This window comes from Doryrhamphus excisus, linkage group LG3, assembly GCF_037039965.1.
Source record: "Doryrhamphus excisus strain RoL-2023G ecotype Guam linkage group LG3, RoL_Dexc_Guam_v1.1, whole genome shotgun sequence".
Lineage (NCBI taxonomy): Eukaryota > Metazoa > Chordata > Actinopteri > Syngnathiformes > Syngnathidae > Doryrhamphus > Doryrhamphus excisus.
The window spans coordinates 23754404-23779602 of NC_136359.1; the positions used below are offsets into that span (position 1 = coordinate 23754404).

Sequence of the window (25199 nt, forward strand, 5' to 3'; positions counted from 1 at the left end):
ATGTTCTCCCCGTGCATGTGTGGGTTTTCTCCGGGTACTCCGGTTTCCTCCCACATTCCAAAAACATGCTAGGTTAATTGGCGACTCCAAATTGTCCATACGTATGAATGTGAGTGTGAATGGTTGTTTGTCTATATGTGCCCTGTGATTGGCTGCAGATAGCTGGGATAGGCTCCAGCACCCCCGCGACCCTCGTGAGGATAAGCGGTACAAAATGAATGAATAAATGAATGACGATTAATACACTCCAGACAGTCTCAAATTGATTTTCCCCATTCAAAATAATATAAATCCAATCAATCTGATCCAGAAAGTAAAAATTTTAATAGAAAACAAGTTTTTGTCATTTCTAAATATAGTTTTTTACATTCAGAGAACAATTCAAAATACATATAAATACTTTTACCTTCAATAACAAAGTCATAACGTGTTGCCAAAGACACAATGTGGCAGCGAGATCAACACAGAAAACCCATTTGTGTTTCGACATGAGTTATTTATTGAATTCAATAGTGTTTCTCACCTCAAGTCTCTGCTTTTCTTTTGATTTCACCTGCAAAATAAGCCAAAATGGAGCCAAAGAAAGTGGCAGCATTTTGATAAAAAAAAAGATGAGAAATACTGTTCAATTCAAGGTATAACTAATGGCAAAATACAATGGGGGTGTCCGTATTTGGTCTCACCGTTAGGGATAATGCATTTTTGAAAAGTATGAAACGAGCTGTCAATTATCTGTATTGGTAAGGGTATTGGGCATTGTTATTGGGTAAAGTATTCAGTAGTCACTGTATACGCTCTCTGATTGGCCAGTCACACGCAGGGACCGCCCCTCCAACCACTAAGTTCTGTCTGTATTGTTTGTGTACGCAGCGGTCCGAAGCCGTGGTACTTCCAAGTACGTGCTGTCTACACATAATATATATATATATAATATATAATACTAATTTTGGGTATTTGTATATGGTGAATACAGCCCTAATGCGGTCATTTCGCTTTTGTGAAGGTTACAGCAGTCGCTTGTGTTTTCAGTGCCGTTCCATTAGTTCGCTAAGAGTGACGCCCACTTCCGGTTCATGCCCCGCCCATTCAGATTACCGCTGGATTACTCTAGGTTGACTACAGTTTATTATTAGTCTAAAAATTATGCCACTTTTATATATTCTGGCCTAAATATAACAAATATATGCATAGAAATTACTGAACTAAAATAAAATCCACTTTAAGGGATTAAAGTACGTTGATGAACTGTCGTTTACACAGGCCACTTTGTGCCACTAGTAATATGTACTATCAACGTCAACAATAGTTAATGCAGGTTTGAATTATCTCTCACAGGCACAATAATAACAACAATAATAATAATCATCATCATCATAAAATGGGGTAATATTATAGCCGTACTCCACAGAAGACATTTATTGAAACACATACAAGTATTCTTTTAGTCTTAGATGACTTATTTTCTATGATTATATCTACTATATTGGGTAATATGACTGTAAAGGTGACTTATTAGATGTCTAAAGTGCTCTAATAATATTAAAAACCACACGTATAAGGTCACAAACAGGTTTTCTATGCTCTAACTACAACGATATTTTACCACCAATAGGAGGTGCTTGTTTACTTTCATTTTTAAAGGAGCTGCCTTCCTGTGTATGCGCTTACAAATCAAAAATAATGCGACACAAAATGCAATACAATACAATGCAATACAAAAGCATGGTGGATGTTACTGACAGGTTTAAGTCAGAACTTTTTTCATCTTTTACAACTGTCAGGCGGGCTGTACGGTGCACAAGTGCTTAGCACACAGGCCTCACAGCTAGGAGACCCAAGTTCGATTCCACCCTTGTTGCATGTTCTATTATTTGTATAAGAGTAAAGTGAAAAGGGGTTACTGCTGGTCCAAGTGTTGTTTGACCCTAATCCTGTTGAATGAATTATTCCCGTTCAAAGCTACTGAATCATTCATGCGAGCAAACTCATCCATAAGCAATGCTGCTAAGTGCATCTGAAACCCGACAGGATGAAAAACATTTCTGCAATTTTGCAGATAATACAAAGACTCAAACGTAAGTCAACTCATGTCGGAAAATTGAGTAAAAAGGAATGTGAACATGTCACGGTCCATCCAGTTGCATGTCTGTCAAAAAGCCATTGGTCACATCAAAACATCGTCTTTATCATGTTACATGGCACATCAGTACACGTGTGCACATCACATCAGCTGACACACGATGAGGCAAGTGAAGCTGACAGCAGCAGCAACAATTGGCCCAATAGTTTAGGTCAAATGGACAGCGCCGTGACTTGAAAGCATAAATAGAATGTGATTAAGAACGGTCAAAGCTGAAATAGGGTTTAACCTCTATCTGACCTTTGTATAGCAATGCTACTTATTCATTTCGGTCACTCTTGTGCCACCTTGATGCTAATTTTGCCTCTGCAAGAGAATTTTGTGCCTTGTTTGTGTTCTGTTTACACACGAGTTAGTCTAAGCTAAGCACTTGGTAGGCAATTTGCGATCGAAAATTGTGTGCATCGGCATTAAATGCCACGCTCCTGCACGACTTAGTTACGCCTAAGTCAAGTACTGTTTACTAGTGTACAACATGAGAATTTTGTTTGCTTCTCAAATAGTTGGTTTGGCACATCTGTAAGTGTTTTTTTTTTTTGTCATATAAATTATTTTGTCATAATAAATTAAAATAAGGTAATTGATAATAATAATAATAATAAAAGTGGTAGAAAATGAATGAATGAATGAATAATAATATATTGGTAATAGTAGTTATGTATGTATAATAATAATAATAATAATGACTCCAAATTGTCCATAGGTATGAATGTGAGTGTGAATGGTTGTTTGTCTATATGTGCCCTGTGATTGGCTGGCCACCAGTCCAGGGTGTACCCCGCCTCTCGCCCAAAGACGGCTGGGATAGGCTCCAGCACCCCCCGCGACCCTCGTGAGGAAAAAGCGGTAGAAAATGAATGAATGAATGAAATGAAAATAAAGTAATTGATAATAATAATAATAATAATAATAATAATAATAATAATAATAATAATAATAATAATAATAATAATAATAATAATAATAATAATAATAAAAGCGGTAGAAAATGAATGAATGAATGAATAATAATATATTGGATAATAGTAGTTATGTATGTATAATAATAATAATAATAATAATAATAATAATAATAATAATAATAATAATAATAATAATAATAATAATAATAAAAATAATAATAATAATAATAATAATAATAATCATGACTCCAAATTGTCCATAGGTATGAATGTGAGTGTGAATGGTTGTTTGTCTATATGTGCCCTGTGATTGGCTGGCGACCAGTCCAGGGTGTACCCCGCCTCTCGCCCAAAGACGGCTGGGATAGGCTCCAGCACCCCCGCGACCCTCGTGAGGAAAAAGCGGTAGAAAATGAATGAATGAATAATAATAATAATAATAATAATAATAATAATAATAATAATAATAATAATAATAATAATAATAATAATAATAATAATAATAATAATAATAATAATAATAATAATAATAATAATAATAATAACAATAATAACAACAATAGTAGTAATATATTGGTAATAATAGTTATGTATGTATAATAATACTACTACTCTTAATACTTAATATATAATAATAATTTATATACAATATAATTTTTAATAATTAAAATCTTTTAGCTATTTTAGATATGATAATAATAAATATACACACACATACCTACATACACACACACATATATACAAATATATAGCCATATACATACGTAAGGGAGAAGGCCCCGCAAGGGCAGCGGAGTACAACCACCCGTGCCCACACCAAGGGCAGGGCCAAAGCCTCCTATGCCCACACTGTAAGTGTTTTTATTCTATCCTCGTGTGATTCTGGTGCCAGCAAATCATACTGTAATTTGTACAAATAAATAACTCATTCAATCCCAGCCATTTTTCAAAAGTCATTCCTCTCGGTATTGGCTATTTTTGTTATTTAGTTTCAGATAAATATCAGTTCTCAACAAAAAAAAATAATCGGCATAACTTTTTTGGCAACGCCATAAACTGATCCGTACAGCGAGGACCTCCTGTAGTCTCAGCATATTTTCTCCAATCTTTGGTAAAAAAAAAAAAACAACATCTATTCTTTGACAAAGAGTCCATCCACATGTTCTACTATTTGTTGAGCCAACACGGCGTGGCTGCTGCATAGAAATGCTAAACACTGCAGTCATATGACTTGTGCGTGGGCGACAGTTGCTTTTCAAGATGAAATGCTGCATTTAGCTATTTGCAACCAGAGCCAGACTACTGGATACTTAAAACTACCATGATAAATTAGATGGTAGATTGCGCACATTGTGTTCTATTGCAGTTTTACTGAGTGGTATGCAGTCAGGGCCAGCAAAGCCTTCTCTGCTGGCGGAATCACTATCAGAAGCACAGACACAGTTAAAATATATTCTGAAAATATTCTGGGAATAAAGTCATAATATTATGAGAATAAACATTCCGAAGATTATTTAAGAAGAAAGTGCATGTGATTTTTAAAATGTGCAAACAGGTTCACAGTTGGTAATAAATATGTTAAAATGTACAGTACAACTGGTTAAAAAAGATAAAAGTGAGACATCACCTCCTAAAACAATCCTTTCTGTGGCAGCAAGAGTGAGTGCTCTCCTCGTAATTACACAATCTTTGACGTCTTTTCTTTCTGTGAAGCACAAGCTAGCAACCGTAGAAATTAAGTTTAAAAAGCTCATAAACAAGATGAGTTTGAACTAAAACGTTTGCGCCTTGGGAAACTTTTTGTCTTTGTGAGTCTCTGTGTGTGAAAATCACTTAAAATAGTGATCTCAAATGTTCCAGAATTATTATTTTGAATGTGTTTGTAAACTTGATGGTGTGATGTATCGTGGCTGTTAGCTAGCTTGTGTTTTGGCTAGCTACTAGTGTTTAGCATATTTAATGTCCATTTAATAGTAATTGTATTCTCTGTATGTTACAGTTACCGCACGCATCCATGCACGACAAAGAAAGCTTCACTCAAGCAACAAAAGTAAGCCTTGTGTATATACTGTATATAAAACTTCTTAGCATTTGTGTTGCTTTACAAAATATCAAAGTCATCCTTTCAGTTTTCAGTATGTGGCCCTTGGTGGAAAAAGTGGGGACACCCCTAGCTTACACAGCCGCTACCTTTACAGTATGTGCAGTTAATATTCAGGTTAAAGTCAATATCTATGTACATGCGTGACGTGACAAAACCAAACTAACAATGCATGCACAATGTACTGACCCATCACCACTACTTGACACTATTCTGTCTCACTTCTTCAAATAGGAAATGGAGCCATAGCTGTGCCATCTATATCCATGCTACGTCCACCAGAGCCCCCCCCCCAGACACTTGGAATGAAGGTGCGTGCGTACAAAGTGGTTAGCATGCAGACCTCACATCTAGGAGACCTGGGTTCAATCCCACCCTCGGCCATCTCTGTGTGGAGTTTGCATGTTGTCCCCGTGGGTTTTCTCCGGGTACTCCGGTTTCCTCCCACATTCCAAAATCATGCTAGGTTAATTAGCGACTCCAAATTGTCCATAGGTATGAATGTGAGTGTGAATGGTTGTTTGTCTATATGTGCCCTGTGATTGGCTGGCCACCAGTCCACGGTGTACCCCGCCTCTCGCCCCAAAGACAGCTGGGATAGGCTCCAGCACCCCCCAGATGACACACAATAAGTCACAATTTTGATGGACTTTGGACTTAAGTTGACTTGCAACTCGACTTGGACTTTGCCATCAAGGACTCGAGACTTGGAGTTTAGTGTGTTGAGCAACTAACCTGATCGTTATTAATTCATATGCAGCAAGACACCCAATTTTCCTTTTGAATCTTCCTCATTGAACGTATGTATTAACATCCAGACAACAAATACCATAATTTCCGGAGTATAAGTTGCACTTTTTTTCATAGGTTGGCTGTTCCTGTGACTTGTACTCCAGAGCAACTTATAAATGAAAATATATATATATAATTTCACAATTTTAGAACTGAAATCTTTTGGAATGAAGATGAACTTTCTTCAACAGACAAAAATTTGAACCTGTACACATTACAGTAACCTGCATGACTGAGAATCTACACAGAAAGCCAAGGGAATATTGCATTAAAGACATAAGCCTCATGATTGCCATGTAATAATTCTGAACAATTCTTCATCGTTTATCAAACAGTTATGCAAAACAGTGCTGTGCGAGTATCCCACTGGCAGCTATTAATTATTGCAGGTGTAACTATTTAGAATTGCAAAAAAGTCTTATCTGGTATGCAGGTCAAGGTTCAGTAAATAGCTCTTCATTGCCAGCAAGAAGACATCTTCCCACAACGGGGCTTCTCTTGCAAGAGAACATAAGCTCAACTACGCATAAAGTAGTCTTGTGGAGTGCCAAAACCCAGAGACAGGAAACTATTCAGCACGGATTCACTGATTCAGTGTCCTTCACACCAATCCAAAATGAAAACAAGCAAAACTATATTAAGAATACTACATTTTGGCAATAAATATTACAAACTAAATTAAGAAGAAGATGCACATAAATTGTGATAATGATTCTAAACTTCTATGCATTGCAGTTGTATATATACAATGCAATAGATTCAAAACAGAAAGTGAAACCTGACAATAAAAAGCTCTTATTAGGATAGTATCCAATAGATTGACAAAACAAAATAAACTAAGGACCCAGCATCTCATCACAACAGCCTGCCCACTGCATCAGCGCTCTCCTCACTTGTAGGTATTTGGCTCACATCACCATAGCAACCATTGCACAACGTATTCAGTGCTTGGTAACCAGAGTAGGCTGAGAAAAAGAGTGTTTTTTTCTAAAACTGTTGTTTTTTTTTTAAATTAAAAACTGTGAATATTGCCAAACAGAAATTTGTTTTTACTTCTGGTCTGTTGTCCAACACTGTCAATGTGACAGCTTCGTTTCTGCATCAGGATACCCTCAGTAATGTTACATAATATGCATTATACATGCGTTATATGCATGGCACGCACAAAGCATGTATAATTTAATGTACAGTGTTACTGCTAGCTTTCCTGCTTCCTGTCAGGTTCACATATAGCGTGGACGTTGTTACTAAAGACACGATGTGGCAGCGAGAGCAACACGAACATCACCCTCATGTATTGCCATAAGTTATTTCTTGCATTCAGTAGTGTTTCTCACTTCACATACCTGCTTTTTTATTGATCACGGCTGGAAAATAACATTGGAGCCAAAGAAAAATACAAGTACCAGCCTTTTGATAAAGAAGGTTATAAACACTACTTAATTAAAAAAAAAGCATGGTACATGATTGCATTGAAGGGCAGCACACTTTGGCAAGCACAGGACATACTCAGAGGTGATGAACAAGGGATTACACTATGCACAAAAAACAAGGGACCCTGGGTAAAACCCCATGTCAAAACCAAAACGCTCCACCACATCTACAGGCAGACCCAACCCAATTCTTGAATGTACACATCCAGTGTGTTCAAGACCATGAGACAAACATTAGTCATCATTGCACTCAAAATAATACTAGCATTTATAAACCGAAAGGCATGCTGGGTAACATTTTGTTGCGGACAATGTATTATGTAATTCATAACAAATGAGATGGCTTTTTACCCAAAAATAGTTATGCTGATTAAAATTTAAAAATGCAAATTTTCTGGGTCTCAAATACAGGGATCCACTAGTGTACAATATATGGTGACTCTATGCGGACCAATAACGAATGAAAGAAGCGTAATGTTCAAATTCGTTCATAGGAAAAAACTCTCTCATTCTTCTGTATTCACCTTCAAAAGTATTCAACATTCTGCTCATTTTTCTGGATGACTAAAGTGACAAAATGGTAAATATCTAAACCTAGACTACGAAAAAGCGGCTGAAAAAGACATCCACGTACCTGCTCTTTGATTTCCTGAAGCTTGTTGCTCTGCTCTCGGATGTCGTGGAGGAGCTGCAAGGCTTTGTCATCCTCTTGTGTCACTTCCATACGAGCTTGCTCCAAACTACGCTTCAGACTCTGAAAGCAAGACATTACAAAGTTGACAAAAGTAGCTGTAAGCATTTTTTAAACGTCAACTGAACCCATCTTATTAAATCCTGATTTACGCAGTTGCCGCAGTTCCTGCTGCATCTACTTACACTGCATTCTGTGATGTAGGTAGCCAGGTCCTGTTCTAAGATAGTTCTTTGAGTTTCTGAGGCCTTTAACTCGATGTCCTTCTGCTGCAGTACTGACTCAAGATCCGACATCTTCCTTTGTACAAGTGAGATCTCCTGCTCAACCTGAAAATGAGAATATGGCAACTGACTCGTTATGAGAGTGTTATGGCATTGAATGACTCTTAGTCGCACAGCCTGCAGATTCATCAACACCGCAAAAAGACCCTTAGCCCTTGGCATTCATCTATGTCACCCAATAGGCCAGCCGGCTTTGTCTACACATGAACATAGTCATTTAGTCAGTCAGTCTTGATGTGGGGATGTACGGTAGGAACTCTGATTTGATTCGTTCGTAGCGAGTCTGAAGCAGCAGGGATGAAAATAAGTATGTCCAAGTCCAACTCCATGGTTCTCGGCCCAAAAAGGGTGGCATGTCATCTGTTCGGGGATGTGATCCTGCCCCAAGTAGAGGAGTTTAAGTACCTTGGGGTCTTGTTCACAAGTGAAAGAAGGATGAAACGCAACATCAACAGGCAGATTGGCAGTGATGCAGACTCTGCAAAGCTCTCATTTTATCGATAGATCTACGTTCCTACCCCCACAGCTTTGGGTCATGTTCAAAAGGACAAGATGGCGGGCACAAATAGCCAAAATGAGTTTTCTCCTTAGGATAGCTAGGCTCTCTGTGGAGATAAGGTAAAAAAGCACATACTGGAGAAACTCAGAGGAGAACCGTTCCTTCACATTGAGACCAGCCAGATGAGTTGGCTCGGGCTTCTTGTCAGGATACCTCTCACACAGTTCCTTGTGGAGGTATCCGACCAGTAGGATGCCTTGGGGAGGACCCAGGACACGTTGGAGAAACTATGTCTCTCAACTGGCCTGGGAACACTTTGGGATCCACCTGGAGGAGTTGGACGAAGTAGCCGGAGAGAGGGAAGTCTGGGCTTCCCTGCGTAGGCTGCTGCCCCCGAAGAAGATTAATGGTTTAGAGTTGCAGTGATTGGACCCTTCACAACCTTGCATATGGCTGTCAAGCATATGTATGGACATGTGGAGCACATTTATGTTGACGCCTCTCAGATTGGCTTGCTGACGTTGACATAAGCAGTTGTTGAAATCGAAACTAACCATTGCTTGCATATCGACTTATGACTTTGTGTCATATCGACCATCTTCTAGGCCACTTATTCTCATTAGAGTTGTGGGGCCCTGGTCGTTGGACCAGGACTTGAGTGTTAGAGTTTGGTTTAGGAGATTAGGGTTAGGGTAAACCTAACTCAACTTTACGAATGAATGGGTTGTCAATAAAAACAGACCGATTTTCCATAGAAATGATGCCTTTAGGTCTCAAGTTTATGTCAACAATATCAGTCAACAATGTACGTCAAAGTCTGCTAGAGAGGGCACTTTTTAGTAATAATGAATTGGCCAACATAGAGAGTTGTTGATTTAAATGAGTTTAGGGTTAGGGTAAACCTAACTCAACTTGGTTTATGAATGAATGGGTTGTCAATAAAAACAGACAGTTTTTTTCTAGAAATGATGCCTATGGGTCTCAGATTTTACGTCAAAAATAGCGGTCAACTACATATGTTGACGACGACTAAAATGGGCGCTTTTCTGTAATGACAAGAAGACTGTGGACCTGGATTTGATTAGATGTTGTCTTATAGATTGGTTGGCAACATTGGCCTTAGAAATTATGCCTTTAGATCTCAAGTTCATGTCAACAATATCAGTCAACAATGTACGTCAAAGTCGTAAAGTAAAGTAATAATGAGTTGGCCAACATAGACGAGTTGTCGATTTAAACGGGTTCTATTCTACAATAGTGACAAAAATATTCTCTTCAATTTCAATGTCAACCGCAGTAACTACAGTATATTTCATGCCTTGAAATAAAGGTGTCAAATTTTTCAAGTTATTTAAGGTGTGTTTGTATCATCACTAGCACACACAGTGATGTGGATTTTCTTGAAACAGCTTGTGAGAACTTGTACCTGTGACATGTGTCCAGATTTCTGACAGATTCGTTGGTAGTAGAGAATCACAAAGGGGGGGGGGGGGGGGTGTTGTTTGTAGAACTGATGGGCGTAGTCAGTAATCTGCAGGGGGGATAAATGTGACAGATTAGATATGTTGTTGTTGTATACTTTACTGATCACAAGCGACTCTGGAAATTAATGAAAAGACCACTGCAACATGATCACTTTCTATGGTTTTACTGCTTATAGGTATATCTTTGAGTAAAACAGACACTTTTCCTTTATGCTTTAGTCATAGATCTCCGCCAATGCTAAATTACATAGCTAAAGATATTGGTGAGAGATCGCACAACTATATTCCACTATTAGAACAGAAATTAAAAAATGGTCATGAATACATGTGGTGCAATATTATTTTTCCTGATACTTTGTAAACATCAACTGCATGTACTGCTTGTACTGTTTTGTGTGTTGATGAACGAGTACACCACTATATGTATCTGTATCTGTATTTGTTCACCTATCAAAATGATCAAAATCAACTCTTCTCCAGCTTTCAGTTTTTTGTTGGTTTCAGAACAGTAGTGGGGAACAATCACCCTCACTCTGAAGCGCCATGCAATATATTCATTCACCCCATGGGAAAAGGATGTTTAGGCGAGGGACTCGATTTACACGATTACATGAGGGTGTTTCTTAGTGGTCTCAAGGGAAGAGCAGTCACCAAGAAAATTAGTAACACATCTTTTTGTAATGGATTGAGATCCTGCAGTGCCCACAAGGTTCCCCTGCTAAAAGAAATCACATGTGCACAGGCGCATCTGAAGTTTGCCGTTGAACACGACAAGGCTCGGACAAATGTGATGTGGTCAGATAAGACCAAGATTGAGGTCTTTGGTATCAACTCGACTTGTTGTTTGGAGGAGGAGAAATGCTGGATAACAAAACCATCCCTACTGTCAAACATGGAGGTAGAAACGTTCTGATTTATGGCTGTTTCAGAAAGGGTACAGGGATACTTTACCAGTATCAGGGCTGATGATCGAAGGTATTATCCTGGATCTGGTCTGCTCTACCACCTGGCCATCATATTTGAACTAAATACTCCACCTATTGTCTCAAAAACAAAACGTGAAATAACCTTTAATTGACCCTCCTGTTTTCTCTTCACTTCTTACTGGCAAACGCCCACTGTCTGGGGACCCCTCTGAACTGGTCACCTATTACAACAACACCCTCTCATCTTGATGAACTCTTTCACCCACACTGCCCCATGGTACACCCCTCACAATATGAAATCCCTTAAACACCAGCTTGAGAGACTACGCAAGAAATCTGGTCTAAGCCTCTACAGACCTTCTACAGCAATACAAAGATGTTTTAGGGATGAGCAACAATACTACTCAAATTTCATTAAATCTGATTCCAGCAATCACCAAATCCAACAATGAACATACGTACTTCTAAACCCCAACAACAGCTCCTCCACATCCTTCACCATCACCATCATCACATTTCTAATCTTTCTCCCAGTCCAAAATTGACAAAATTGACAGTTTCCTTCATCTCCCTTCTGCCCACTCTTTGTGTCCTGACCCACCGCACTCTTGCTCCACTCAGCAACGCTCTCATTTCAAACCCATCAAACTCACTGAACTCCCAACTGGCATCAAGACTCTCGCTTGTTCCCTGGATCCTATTCCTTCTTCACTCATCAAACCCTGTCTCCCGTAATCTCTCCTCTGATCACAAGAATCATAAACTCCTCACGACTGGCTCTGTTCCACGGCCTCACAAGCTGGCAGCAATCATCCCTACACTCAAAAAGCCCGGTCTTGATTCTGACAGCCTTGCAAATTTCTGGTCCATATCCAAAGTTCCCTTCCTGTCTAAAATGATTGAAAATGGTATAGCTGTTCAAAATCAAAATCACCGTAACTACAACACACTGTTTAAACCGGCTTCCGTCCCAAACACAGCACTGAAAGAAGTCTTCTCAATATTACTAATGATCTTCTTCCCGCCGACTCTGCCCTTCTCAGCATCCTCCTGGAACTCACCGCAGCTTTGACACCATCAACCATCCTATCCCGCCTCAAGACCAGTCTCAATATCTCTGAATCTGCTCTGGGGTCCAGTAAATTGAGTTTGAGACCCCTGCTGTACATAAATCAGCGTATTGTATTTTCTTATTTCTGTCATTATTTTATCCTTTTCATGCTTCTTTTTATACATAAGGGCAAGTGGTGGGATGGAATATGCTCTGTTTGGACATATTGATAAATAAATGTAGAGTGTTCATGTCTTTGTAAAGGGGTAAACTTCCTAAGTATGATTTCCGTCTAGATAGAGCTCATCCTCATTACAGCAGTCAGTGTGCCGCAGGAAATCCTTGAGTTGACAAAACAAAACACATGCGCTGTGTGTTCAGAAAAGCTCAAGAAATCTATAAATAGCCGCCTCATGCTCACATAACAGTGTTTTTCACCACCACTGGATATATTTAGTAGGATGCGTGATAAACAGGAAGGCGGAGGAATGATGGACAGAATATTAAAAGACTCTCCCACACACTTAAAGCAACATGATAAAGTCAAAGGCATTAGAGGAGCGGACTGATACTGTGTGTGTGTGTGTGTGTGTGTGTGTGTGTGTTCCTGTGTTTCTGTGTTTTCACATGTGATCCATCTTCTGTGATCAGCGGGAAACAAACAACACGTGGTCCGCAAGATCACAGGCAAGAGCATCTGTGTCAAAGCAAAACATGACACACGTTTTTAGCTTAAAAAAAAAGAACTGGCTGCTACTCATGAATAATTGCCAACAAATGTGATGTAACGCTATGCTTATGAAGCACTTAGGGGACCTTTCTTGGCATTGCTAATTTTTTTTTCAGAGCCAGGTTATTTCGATGTTTATTCATGTATTCATTTTTTTGTAGTTAGAAGTGGTGGAAGAGAAATGAATGACGTTGTTTTTTTCATTGACATTCAGATACCGTTTTTATTGCAGCGTCGAGGTCAGGGTTTTGTGGAGGTCGGTAGAGAGGTGGGCACATCGATCCAAATATCAATACTATAGCACCACCAAAGAGTGAAACCATTCTTTTTTTGTGGCGTGCCTCTAGCTTGAAGGATAAATACTTTTTGGATCCTGCACCATCCCCTCAGACCAGAGATGTCCTATTTGATTTAGTGTTTGAGCGTGAAGTGATGAAGATTGCTCGGATGAGAGATGAACCTGGACCTGGATGAATGACAATTTTCACAGGCATTGATACCAATGGTCGTATCAGTGTCGTATCAATAATAGTGTGATCACAGCAACATTTTTGAGTTCTCTATAACATTTATGTTGACAATTTTTTATTTTTATTCCATCCATCCATTTTCTGTACTGCTTCATGGGCTGCGAGGTTCACAGGCATACTGGAGCCTATCCCAGCTGTCTTCGGGCGAGAGGCAGGGTACACCCTGGACTGGTTTCCAGCCAATCACAGGGCACATATAGACAAACAACCATTCACACTCACATTCATAGCTATGGTAGGTAGGTTTGGAGTCACCAATTAACCTAGCATGTTTTTGAAACCGGAGTACCCAGAGAAAATCCACACACCGCACAGGACATTCAAATCCCCGAGCAGGGAATCAAACCCAGGTGTGTCACCTGCACGCTAACCACTCGGTCACTGTGCAGCCCCATTTATTTTTATTTTTTAATGATCAATTTTATGTTGGGGCTGCACGGTGATCGAGTGGTTAGCACGCAGACCTCACAGCTAGGAGACCCAGGTTCAATTCCACCCTTGGCCATCTCTGTGTGGAGTTCACATGTTCTCCCCGTGCATGTGTGGGTTTTCTCCGGGTACTCCGGTTTCCTCCCGGTTTCCATAGGTATGAATGTGAGTGTGAATGGTTGTTTGTCTATATGTGCCCTGTGATTGGCTGGCCACCAGTCCAGGGTGTACCCCGCCTCTCGCATGAGGACAGCTGGGATAGGCTCCAGCACCACAGCGACCCTCGTGAGGATAAGCGGTAGAAAATGAATGAATGAATTTTATGTTGTATGTATGAAAAATGCAGGAGAAATGTGAAATTTCTTAAATAACACAATTTTATTATTAAACTCAAACAACATACACAGTAATGCACATGTGCACTACATATAAACACAGTGCTATCATGCGGCCTACAAATATTACTGTATCATACACATACATGCAATTATATTACTAATTGTCAATTTGTCAATTTAATGTCAATTTTTCCATTTTTTTTCTTGTTATTTTACACTTTTTGTTAAATTTTTCCAATTTTATTTTATGTTTATTTCTGCAATGTGCCCATCAATAATGCGGCCGCACTTTGGACAGAGGAGTGTTAACAAATGAATATGTCCATGTTGTCTTTTCTTGGTACTATCAACCAGAGGCTGGCTGCTGGCTTCCACAGCGTACACACACACACACACACACACACACACACACACCAGGCTTGTGGAGGCGCGTTGCAGCCTCAAGCATCTCGTGACTGCTTGTTGATGAGTAAATGCATGACGAAAGAAACACTTCTTAGCTTTCTTTCTTAACGCGCGCCGCATGGGGATTTGGAGCGAAGTTACGATGCATATCAACAAAAAAACTTCAATTCAATTACGTACACATTACAGTCTTACTATTACATTACAGTGTTAGCAAGAATTGTGGTTTCAGGTATGGACCAGTCACCCTTTCAGGAGGAAAAATTAGTGGGTTTGGGTCCCTGAGTTCTGCTGTGCTGCTGTATGCGTTGCACAGGTAGCAGTCACAGACACTTATATTGTTGGCACAGATTAGGTGCCAGATTAGATCTTGATGGAAAAACATTATAAGTGAAGAACAAAGACATAAATATGTAAGAATTGTGGGTTTTCTAACTTTGGTACATGTATACTGTGCATTTTACCGACAGTACATTATCACATATTGATCTGTTCTTACCAACCTATGTGTTTTCTGCGGAAAAACTGACTATTTTCAAGAAAAAAAATAATTACAATTTATACGGGAATACAGTAGCGTGTTAGGTGTCTGTGTCAGGGTTTTTCAAAAATATATTCATTCATAAATCATCTCTATAATTAAATTATGCATATTAAATATTCATATGTAAGCAAACTACAAGATTATTCAGAGGACAGACGCATTCAAAGATGGGATGATATTATGTAGTGTACTACACTGATCACTATGTGTTGGTAATTTTACTGTAACGTTCAGTGAGACACACCAGTACCAGACTTGATTGCCAGAACAACAGGCTTTTATTGCAGGTTAACCCCAACATCACTTTCTGTCCTGTCCGCCCGCCACCCAACACGAGAAGACATTTACAGCAATGCACACATTTTGTCATATTACTTATGTCTACTATATTGGTTAATACATGTGTAAACCTGATTATAGGGTTGTTATTTCATGTCTTGAGGGCTCTAATTATGTTTAAAATTTTATTTCTAGCTAAATTATCTTATCATGATTGGGTCTGGAACCAATTAACAATGGATTAGTGTATTAATATTATATATATTATTAATATTTGTTTTTTTTTAATTTGTTTGTGTTGTGTGTTTTATTTCGATTCTAATGACGTTCAACTAATTAAAGTTAAAGTCACAAAAGCCTTCAACAATCTTGGAAAATTTCAAGTAAAATTTATTGGTATTATTATCACTCCTGGCCCTACATTCACTTGGTATCAGATCAATACCAAAATTTGCCAGATTGTTACGCACAAAACAATTGCGGTTGTGTGGCATCCTTACTGTTCTTAAGGACAATATTGTCCCGGACATTTTACACCTTCAAGGCTTCAAAGAGACATATCCAAAATTAAAAAAAAAGTTTTTCTCTGCATCTCCATGGATGATCGTGTTGTCAACATTAAGGTTGGACTGTCAAAGTTACTGTAAATATGAAAATATAGTTCTATTTGCTACTGTTTGAGACTAAATAAAGCTGCTTGGTCAATGATACCAATGGAAGGGCTAATGCAAATGATGCTAGGTTTTTTGCAATCTTATTTAGTTTTCATGCTTCTTGTTTACATGTTTTACAGTGTTTGAATTGTCTTCTGTTTTTTCTAAATTTGGTTTGGTTGCCATTTTAGCTGACGTGGCTGTATAGCAGGTGGACAGTGATGCATGCGCTGCAAAGCAGTTACCATAGCAACACAAATGCAACCATGCAGGCCCATGTACCGGGACTTGTTTACTTTAATGTAGAATGTATTTGCAGGAAGTGCAGTTATACTAGCAAATCTCTTTCATATCTCTACAAAATACCCGAGTTCAATTCCACCCTCGGCCATCTCTGTGTGGAGTTTGCATGTTCTCCCTGTGCATGCGTGGGGTTTTCTCCGGGTACTCCGGTTTCCTCCCACATTCCAAAAAAATGCTAGGACCCCAAATTTTTCATAGGTATGAATGTGAGTGTGAATGGTTGTTTGTCTATATGTGCACTGTGATTGGCTGTCCACCAGTCCAGGGTGTACCCCACCCCGCCTCTCGTCCCAGGACAGCTGGGATAGGCTCCAGCACCCCTCGCGAAAATGAATGAATGAATGAATGAATCTGTACAAAATAGATCTTTTTGACAGCCGGCATTTGGAGATGTCAATCAATTACAAACACAGTAATGATATTACAGATGGATACATCCCATTTTAGTTATCACTCACTTGCATGGCCGACACACCAATACACAAACAGTAAAAATAGTACATCCTGTTTTATGTAAATGACGAGTAATAGCCATGCAAAAGACTCTCAGTGTGTCATATTATTTGATCCTACCATGCAACTTTTACTGCTAATTGGCCCGGATATTATCGCACATAACAAGGTCACTTTATGTAATATGCCTTACATAAATACTCTACTTCACAGTGTACCCCGAATAAAAAAATACCAAACAGTCTATCAGTCACCAATGAGCATTCAACGAATGGCTTGTTCCCTGCACATATATGAAATATGCAACACAATCTAATCTGTAATTCATATCCCCATGAGTCTGCAGTCTGTGTGATAGCAAATGTACCCCACCCCCAATCACACACAGATTCACCAAATCAGGCCATCAAGTGTGTCCAAACTTTTCTACTGAGGAAATGACGAATAGTGAATAATAACAGAATGATTGTGTTACAAGACCATCTGCAAATATTAAAAAAAAACTGCTCCAAACCCTACTGGTGGCTTGATGTCCACCATTCTCCTTCCATTTTGAATCAACATTAGCAATAAAAGTGTAATTATTAGATTGGATTCAGCTCCAGAAGCGGTGCAACACTGCCCCCATGCACCTGAAAGGCTGACTGAGGTACTGCAACTAGTTCACCTGCTTGCTTTTATATGCTCTGTAAAAAATGACTTCCGATCATATATTCATATATTGTGTTCACCGTTGCATGTTTTGAGGCCAGATTATGACGTAGACGTTTGACTGTTCAAGGACCCCCGAACAAAGTACAAAATCTAAACGCTCGACAAAAAAACGAATGGTAAACGGCCATTCACTTGCATCTCGTTTTCCTACCTTCAAGGTACACAAAACGTTGTTAGACTATTAACGCATTTACCTACTGATGACTCAGCATCAGTAGGTAATGGGGGTTAGAGTTACCTCAAATATAGCCACGGTGAGAAAAGAGAATCGAACCAGCAACCTCCAAATTGGGAGAAAATGCCTCTTTCAGGAGATCATTCATTCATTTTCTACCGCTTTTTCCTCACGAGGGTCGCGGGGGTGCTGGAGCCTATCCCAGCTGTCTTCGGGCGAGAGGCGGGGTACACCCTGGACTGGTCGCCAGCCAATCACAGGGCACATATAGACAAACAACCATTCACACTCATATTCATACCTATGGACATTTTTGGAGTCGCTAATTAATCTAGCATGTTTTTGGAATGTGGGAGGAAACCGGAGTACCCGGAGAAAACCCACGCATGCACGCTGAGAACATGCAAACTCCACACAGACATGGCCGAGGGTGGAATTGAACCCTGGTCTCCTAGCTGTGAGGTCTGCGCGCTAACCACTAGATCGCCGTGCCCTGCATATCATTATTAGAGTTATTAATATCAACAGTTCGACTTTGTTCTTTAATTGTATTTTTAGAATGTAGCGTTGGCCAATAAAAATCAAGCTTGTACATCCCTGTATTATGCAATGAAATATGCATATTTCCATGTGAGTGTACCAATTATTGTATCATGTTTCTATCACCACAATCATCAATATTCCTGTGGAGTCTTTACAAATAAATCCTATTGCATACTTAGCAGCAAATAAACACCCAAGCTTCTTTTTTAGCGCTCCACTAGCCTCGGAAATCCTGCTGTTACCATAGCGATACTTTCCTCCAAGCACACTTTTCATCATGCAATGTTTTCAACTTATTTGGAACGTTCCCTGTGAGACAGGAGGAGTCCAAATCAACTTCCACGGATGAATCTAATGTGAGAAAAAGCTGACACAAAAGAGCGGAGACGGCGTGAGTGCCACCTCGGGGACTGATGGGGGAAGATGTGCGAGAAAGCATCTGTGTCGTGACCGAATGGATCTACAGACAGTGTAGTGCCGCTGCAACACAACACTTATGTGGTCATGAAGCTTGAAGCTGTGCCGTCTATCAAATTTGGATCTTGAATACCGGGATGCAAAACGAGACTTTTGAGCGACATTCACAACGAGCAGTAAAACAGCTCAGCACTTACTCAGACTGCTACAGCGGACACCTTTTCCTTAAACACGGCACCTCCTCGAAGCCACCAGCCAGACTGAGCGCTTCGCTGCTTCGTCAAATTTGTGGGTGTCATCCTCACTAGGGAGAGAGATGGAGATGGAGAGGAGAAGAGAGAGGGAGCACGACCGGCGACTGCTGCTGCTTCCACGGAGATGAGGAGGAGAGGAGATGCAAGAGAAATGCAGCAGCTCCGTGATCACTCTCTCCCACCCTCCCACTTCTTCTCAGGTCTTTGCTTGGTCTCCATGCTGCAGCAGATGTCACTCATCACATTTATGCAAGCGGCGTGAAACTCAACCGGCAGCCTCGAAGTGGGTGATACTGCAATTTTTGGTTTAGATCCGGAACCAAGTAAATACATGGACGATATTTTCAAGATCCTTGAAGGATTTTGTGATCTTGATGTCTTGATCATGCACATTCGCAGGCCACAGCCCTGCAAATTTTCAGGTTTTTGGTAAGAAAAATGCAGTATTTTCCGGACTATAAGTCACACTTTTTTTCATAGGTTGGCTGTTCCTGCGACTTATACTCCAGAGCGACTTATAAATGAAAGAACTGTTTATGTTACATAAACACTGGACACCTTTTGTGTTCATGTTTATTTTTTGTGTAGCTGAATAAGCATTATGTTAGCATATCTTACACCTATTCAGCCTGTTCTATATTCTACAGTAAACCTCGGATATATCGGACTCGGATATATCGGAAATTCGCTCACAACGGACAAATAAAAAAGAACCAATTTTTCTGTAATGCATTTCCAATAAAAATTCATTGCATATATCGGATTTTTTATAACGGATTTCGCCTATTTCGGACAAAATCTCCAGTCCCGTTCCAATTTCCCTCGCATATATCGGATGGCCGCATCGTGTCTTTCTTCTGGCTCCAGATTTAGGACAAATATAAAAGTGAGTGACGTCAATAATACTAGCACAGCAGTGAATGAGATCTTAACCTCACTATTGGAAATAACGTAGGCCTGACGGGCGTAACAGGGCCTAGCTTAATTAACGATTTGTTATGCTCAGAGTCCAATAAAGTTCAATTCTCATTACCTTACGTCTCTTTTCATTGCCCAGTCCAGGTACATTGGAAACATAGTCAAGGAAGTGCCTTTTTATAACTGATGAAATCCGATTTATGCATATACCGGATATAAATCCGATATATGCATAAAACAGACATTTTCCGGCATACGCATATAACGGATTTCGCTTATATCGGACAAAACCAGTGGGAACAATTGAATCCGATATATCCGAGGTTTACTGCATAACATGATAATCTTTAATGCTGGAGCCTATCCCAGCTGTCTTCGGGCGAAAGGCGGGGTACACCCTGGACTGGTGGCCAGCCAATCACGGGGCACATATAGACAAACAACCATTCACACTCACATTCATACCTATGGACAATTTGGAGTCGCTAATTAACCTAGCATGTTTTTGGAATGTGGGAGGAAACCGGAGTACCCGGTACAAGAAGAACATGCAAACTCCACACAGAGATGCCCAAGCGGAGATTCGAACTGACAACATGCTGACCATGCGGCCCGTAATGTTTTTTTTTTTTCTTTTTTTTTTTTTTTTTACAAAAACGCATCTCAGGAATAAGTTTTTGGATAAAGCCAATAGTAGTTTTTTCTTTTGTTTAGTTGTTTGCAGAAACCAAACCAAACCAAATGCTTGATTGAATATAATTGCTCAGGTATCATTATCATTATCATTGATATTAGTAAAGGTGTAGGAAGAAAGGCAAGTATTTCACTTGCGTAATAAGACAGTGTTCATACTGGCATGCAAATAGATCACACCTCCACCATCACACCTACACTTTCCTTTCAGACTCTTGGGACATAATTGAATTTGTCTCTGCCTTTAAACCAAGGGGATTCATTTTTTTAGAAAAACTTAAATTTTGCTGCTAAAGAGACACTTAGTGAGGATAAGCGGCATAGAAAATTGATGGATGGATGGATGTACATAACACCACAAAAAAATTGAGGTGAATATGCTACGAAAATGCTACGATTGCATGTAGTGATGCAGAGACATGGTGGCTGATGTCAATGCAGTATTTTATTAACAAAATATCAGCTCACCCAGAGTGAAACAGCACACAAAAGGTCAAAGTACCAATATAACAAAGAGCTAATAAAACTCACCATGGGTAGTGGGAACAGGAATGTACCTGAGTAGGAGAATAGAGAAAACCTTTTACAAATAATCCAACACACGGGTAACAAGACTCTCTGAAGAAAAAATAAACTATATGAAGCAATTTCAGTAGAAATTACACGTGAAAGCTGAAAGCTGAACTGAAATGTTGTAATATCCTAGAAATGTATCGAAGTCCAGTGGCCAACTGTGGATTGAACACTAGGACACTAGTTTGAGGCCCCCGCCTTGATATGAAAGTTTAATGTTAGTGCGGCCCGCGCAAGTTTGATATGGATGCTGTATGGTATCATGTACCCAGAAAGAATTATTACGTTTGATTAATGTTCATGTTAAAGGTTAAATAACTGTTAATAGTTATCCTCCCTATCCGTGTGGAAGTGGTAAGTTTTGGGCTATTTAAGTTTAAAGGAAATAACTTGAAGGCTACCGTTTAGGTGGCTAGCTCTCTAGTTTGCGAGTTAGCATGTGTCAAGACCCTGCAGTTGCGCAATATGTTGTAAATAAAAAGAGTATAAATTTGACTATAGTCGTGTTTTGTCATGTCTACAGGGCTCTAATAATGCTTTGTTCATTTTAATCAGAAAAAAAATAATTTGTCTACCCACCAACTATATGTGGTTTCTTAAGTTTTTATTATTATTATTATATTTATTTATTATTGATTGATTGATTTTCTTTATTCTTGATTTGTTTATTTATTTTTCATCTGATTTTGTGCAAGATATTTGAGAACAGTGGAATGTTTTATCAGAGCTTTTATTGTAGAAAATCTGAACCAAAGCACTGAAAAAGTTTGTATATTTTTCTGTTTTTAATAAATGCGTTTTTTTTTGAAAACCTGATGCGGCTCAGCCTTGCCCAGACCCTAGCTCCAGTGGCCCCCAGGTAAATTGAGTTTGAGACCCCTGTGTTAGAGCAATAATTCAGCGACCTAAATTAATGTATGACACATACAAATATATAATATCGTAAAAAAAAAAACAAAAAAACCAGAACTATATATTCCAAAGAAGTTTAGACTCACATGTGCACCAAATCAAGTGTAAACATTTGATGATGAAGCATGTACTTTAGTTAATCACATTCAATCAATAAACTACACCATGGCGAACATGACCCACTTCAATAATACAACATACTTGTGTGTAAATACTATCTGCAAAAAAGTAATTAGGAAACACTGCCACCCAGTGGCAACTGTTGGCAAATGTAAAGTATGGAGTATACTGTACATGTGTGATTCCATCTGGAGGCTGGAAGAGGCTTTGTCACTGACAAGCGTCATTTGGTTCCATATTGTTTCAAAGGCTGATGATTACATTGAGTGGCAATGGCAAATTGTACTGCGTGTACATCTTCCCATGCACTTAGAGCAGGGGTCTCAAACTCAATTTACCTGGGGGCCACCGGAGCTAGGTTCTGGGTGAAGCCGGGCCGCATCAGGTTTTAAAAAAAAAACAAAACGCATTTATTAAAAACTGGAAAAAAAAATCAATACAAAAAAAATCTTCAATGCTTTCACTGCTATACCCTACACTTTTTCAGTACTTTGGTTTCGGTTTTCCACACCAAAATATCTGATAAAACATTCCACTGTTCTCAAATATCTTCATTTTTATTTTTCTATACACAAAATAAGATAAAAAAAATAAACAAATTAAGAATAAAGACAATAAATCAATCAATCAGTAATAAATAAGTAAAATAATAATAAAACAGCAAATAAGAAAAACGTAAGAAACCACATACAGTTGGTAGAGAAATTATTTTTTCAGATTCAAATGTACAGTATTAAGTTTTTTAACCTTTAACATGAACATTAATGAAACTTAATAATTTGACCCAATTAGCAAGTTAGCATCGTACTCAGTTCCATCTGGGAGCAGCGTCGTAACTTTAACAACATGTTTATCTTGACGTGTATTTTCCCGTTTTATTCCAAATCATTTCCTGCATTTATTTGTACCCATAAGCGTCATAAGCCTTTAGCTTCATTGCTAATCCAAAGCAAAACAGGGCGGGGTAACAGGGTAGGGTAACGGTATGGGCGGGGGGCAAAAATCATGTTAATTGTGTCCGGTGTGCACACACAGCTTTAAGCTGTCATTTCAACATTAAACTTTGGTATCAAGGTGGGGGGCCTCAAACTAGCGTCTCGTGGGCCGCATTTGGCCCGTGGGCCCGCAAGTTTGAGACCCCTGACTTAGAGCAATCCCTACTACAAAATACTGTAGTAAGACACTTGGTCACTACAGCTGTAATTAATACCAAATATAACACATAATGTATGTACATCTACAACAGGGGTGGGCAAACTACGGCCTGGGGGCCACATCCGGCCCACCAGTTGCTTTCGAAGTATTTCAACTTTTAATATACAAACTGGCAAATTGGATGTCTTATTTATTAAAAAAAAATTGTAAAATTAAATGACAGTTTGATGTGGTCTGATGTTTAAAGTACTCCTAAAAAAAGGGACATAAGAACATACAGCTGATAGTATGTATGTTCCGAGAGATGGCCGAGGGTGGAATTGAACCCGGGTCTCCTAGCTGTGAGGTCTGTGCGCTAACCACTTATCCACCGTGCCGCCCATCATAATTTTTTTTCAGGCAAAATTGAGACGAGCTTTAATGTTGTTTTTGTTCAGCAAAGGTTTTCGCCTTTGGAATTTGAGCATGCAAACTGTTTTTGCCTTTCTTTTGTGACCTCTTGGATGAGTTGTCGCTGCGCTCTTGGGGTAATTGTGGTTGGCAGGCCAATTACCACTGTTCAATGCTTTTGCCATTTGTGGAAAGTGGCTCTCACTGTGGTTTGTTGTAGTCCCAAATCTGTACATTTTAATCACTTATTCACACAGGACCATGTAGGTTTGGATTTTTTTCTGTTAAAAATCAAGCCATTTAAATTTTTTGGATGATTCAAGTATGACAAAGTGCTAAAAAAAAAAAAAAAAACATCAGGATTCGAGCCAACGATTTTTCACACCACTGTGTTTCTCCTCAACTGTGATCATCATAACACATCCAGCATTACTCTAATGAGGATTATGTAGGCTTCAGATGAGCTCAGAGGAAATCACCCGTTATCTCACCATAGCGTGGGCGACACCCCCCCCTCCCCCCATGACCCCCTACTGGCCCCTGAAGCTAAAAGACTTTAGACCAGCAGGCTGTGACCCACTTCTTTTGTGCCTCGACTTTATCAGCTCACGAGGCTTTGTTTGTGGTCATTCATCATCAATATGAACACATTCCATACGCACCATTATTGCATTCATATCAGGGAATTTAGCATTTTCCGGTTCTTTGCCATTCTCCTACCATTGACCTATATTTACAACTTACTTTTTCTTCCATGGAATTGTATGAATTTATTCCCAATAGTCTGTTATCATTATTAGCTGCTGGTTTCCTGGCTGCACTGTTTTCAGTAGTGTATGTATGCAGTAGTTTGATGTTGGCGTCTTATATTACCCAGAGAAAACCCGCACAGGACATTCAAATCCCCGAGCAGGGAATCAAACCCAGGTGTGTGACGCTGCACGCTAACCACTCGGTCACTGTGCAGCCCCATTTATTTTTAATTATCAATTTTTAGCTAGGAGCCCAGGGTTAAATTCCACCCTCGGCCATGTCTGTGTGGAGTTTGCATGTTCTCAGCGTGCATGCGTGGGTTTTCTCCGGGTACTCCGGTTTCCTCCCACATTCCAAAAACATGCTAGGTTAATTAGCGACTCCAAATTGTCCATAGGTATGAATGTGAGTGTGAATGGTTGTTTGTCTATATGTGCCCTGTGATTGGCTGGCGACCAGTCCAGGGTGTACCCCGCCTCTCGCCTGAAGACAGCTGGGATAGGCTCCAGCACCCCCGCGACCCTCATGAGGATAAGCGGTAGAAAATGAATTAATGAATTTTATGTTGGGGCGGAACGGTGATCGAGTGGTTTGCGCGCAGAACTCACAGCTAGG

At 39.4% G+C, this 25199-nt stretch overlaps 1 protein-coding gene and 2 long non-coding RNA genes across 7 annotated transcripts in view; 2 read left to right on the top strand and 1 right to left on the bottom strand.

The window, feature by feature from the left end:
• The window catches only part of citb (citron rho-interacting serine/threonine kinase b), a 57666-nt gene extending 38461 nt beyond the window's left edge, over positions 1-19205 (bottom strand). For 4 of the 5 annotated variants that reach the window (XM_058069872.2, XM_058069871.2, XM_058069867.2 and 1 more), the window contains exons 1-4: positions 19014-19204; positions 10269-10373; positions 8245-8388; positions 8003-8122 (exon numbers count right to left, since the gene is read on the bottom strand). In XM_058069872.2, coding sequence (XP_057925855.2) covers positions 8003-8122; positions 8245-8388; positions 10269-10277 — 273 coding nt within the window. In that variant the 5' untranslated portion in view covers positions 10278-10373; positions 19014-19204. Of the gene's footprint in view, positions 1-8002; positions 8123-8244; positions 8389-10268; positions 10374-19013 lie in introns of all 5 variants that reach the window. The other variant, XM_058069866.2, reaches the window with a different exon arrangement.
• Positions 1-22691, top strand: part of LOC144898236 (uncharacterized) — a 98324-nt gene extending 75633 nt beyond the window's left edge. Inside the window, exon 2 of the long non-coding RNA XR_013627126.1 lies at positions 22645-22691. This is a non-coding gene — a long non-coding RNA (uncharacterized LOC144898236). The remainder of the gene's footprint in view (positions 1-22644) is intronic.
• On the top strand, positions 4964-6630 carry LOC144898235 (uncharacterized). The gene is made up of 4 exons (XR_013627125.1): positions 4964-5092; positions 5172-5239; positions 5378-5454; positions 6011-6630. It is a non-coding gene; the product is annotated as an uncharacterized LOC144898235 (long non-coding RNA).
• Positions 22692-25199: the final 2508 nt, after the last annotated feature.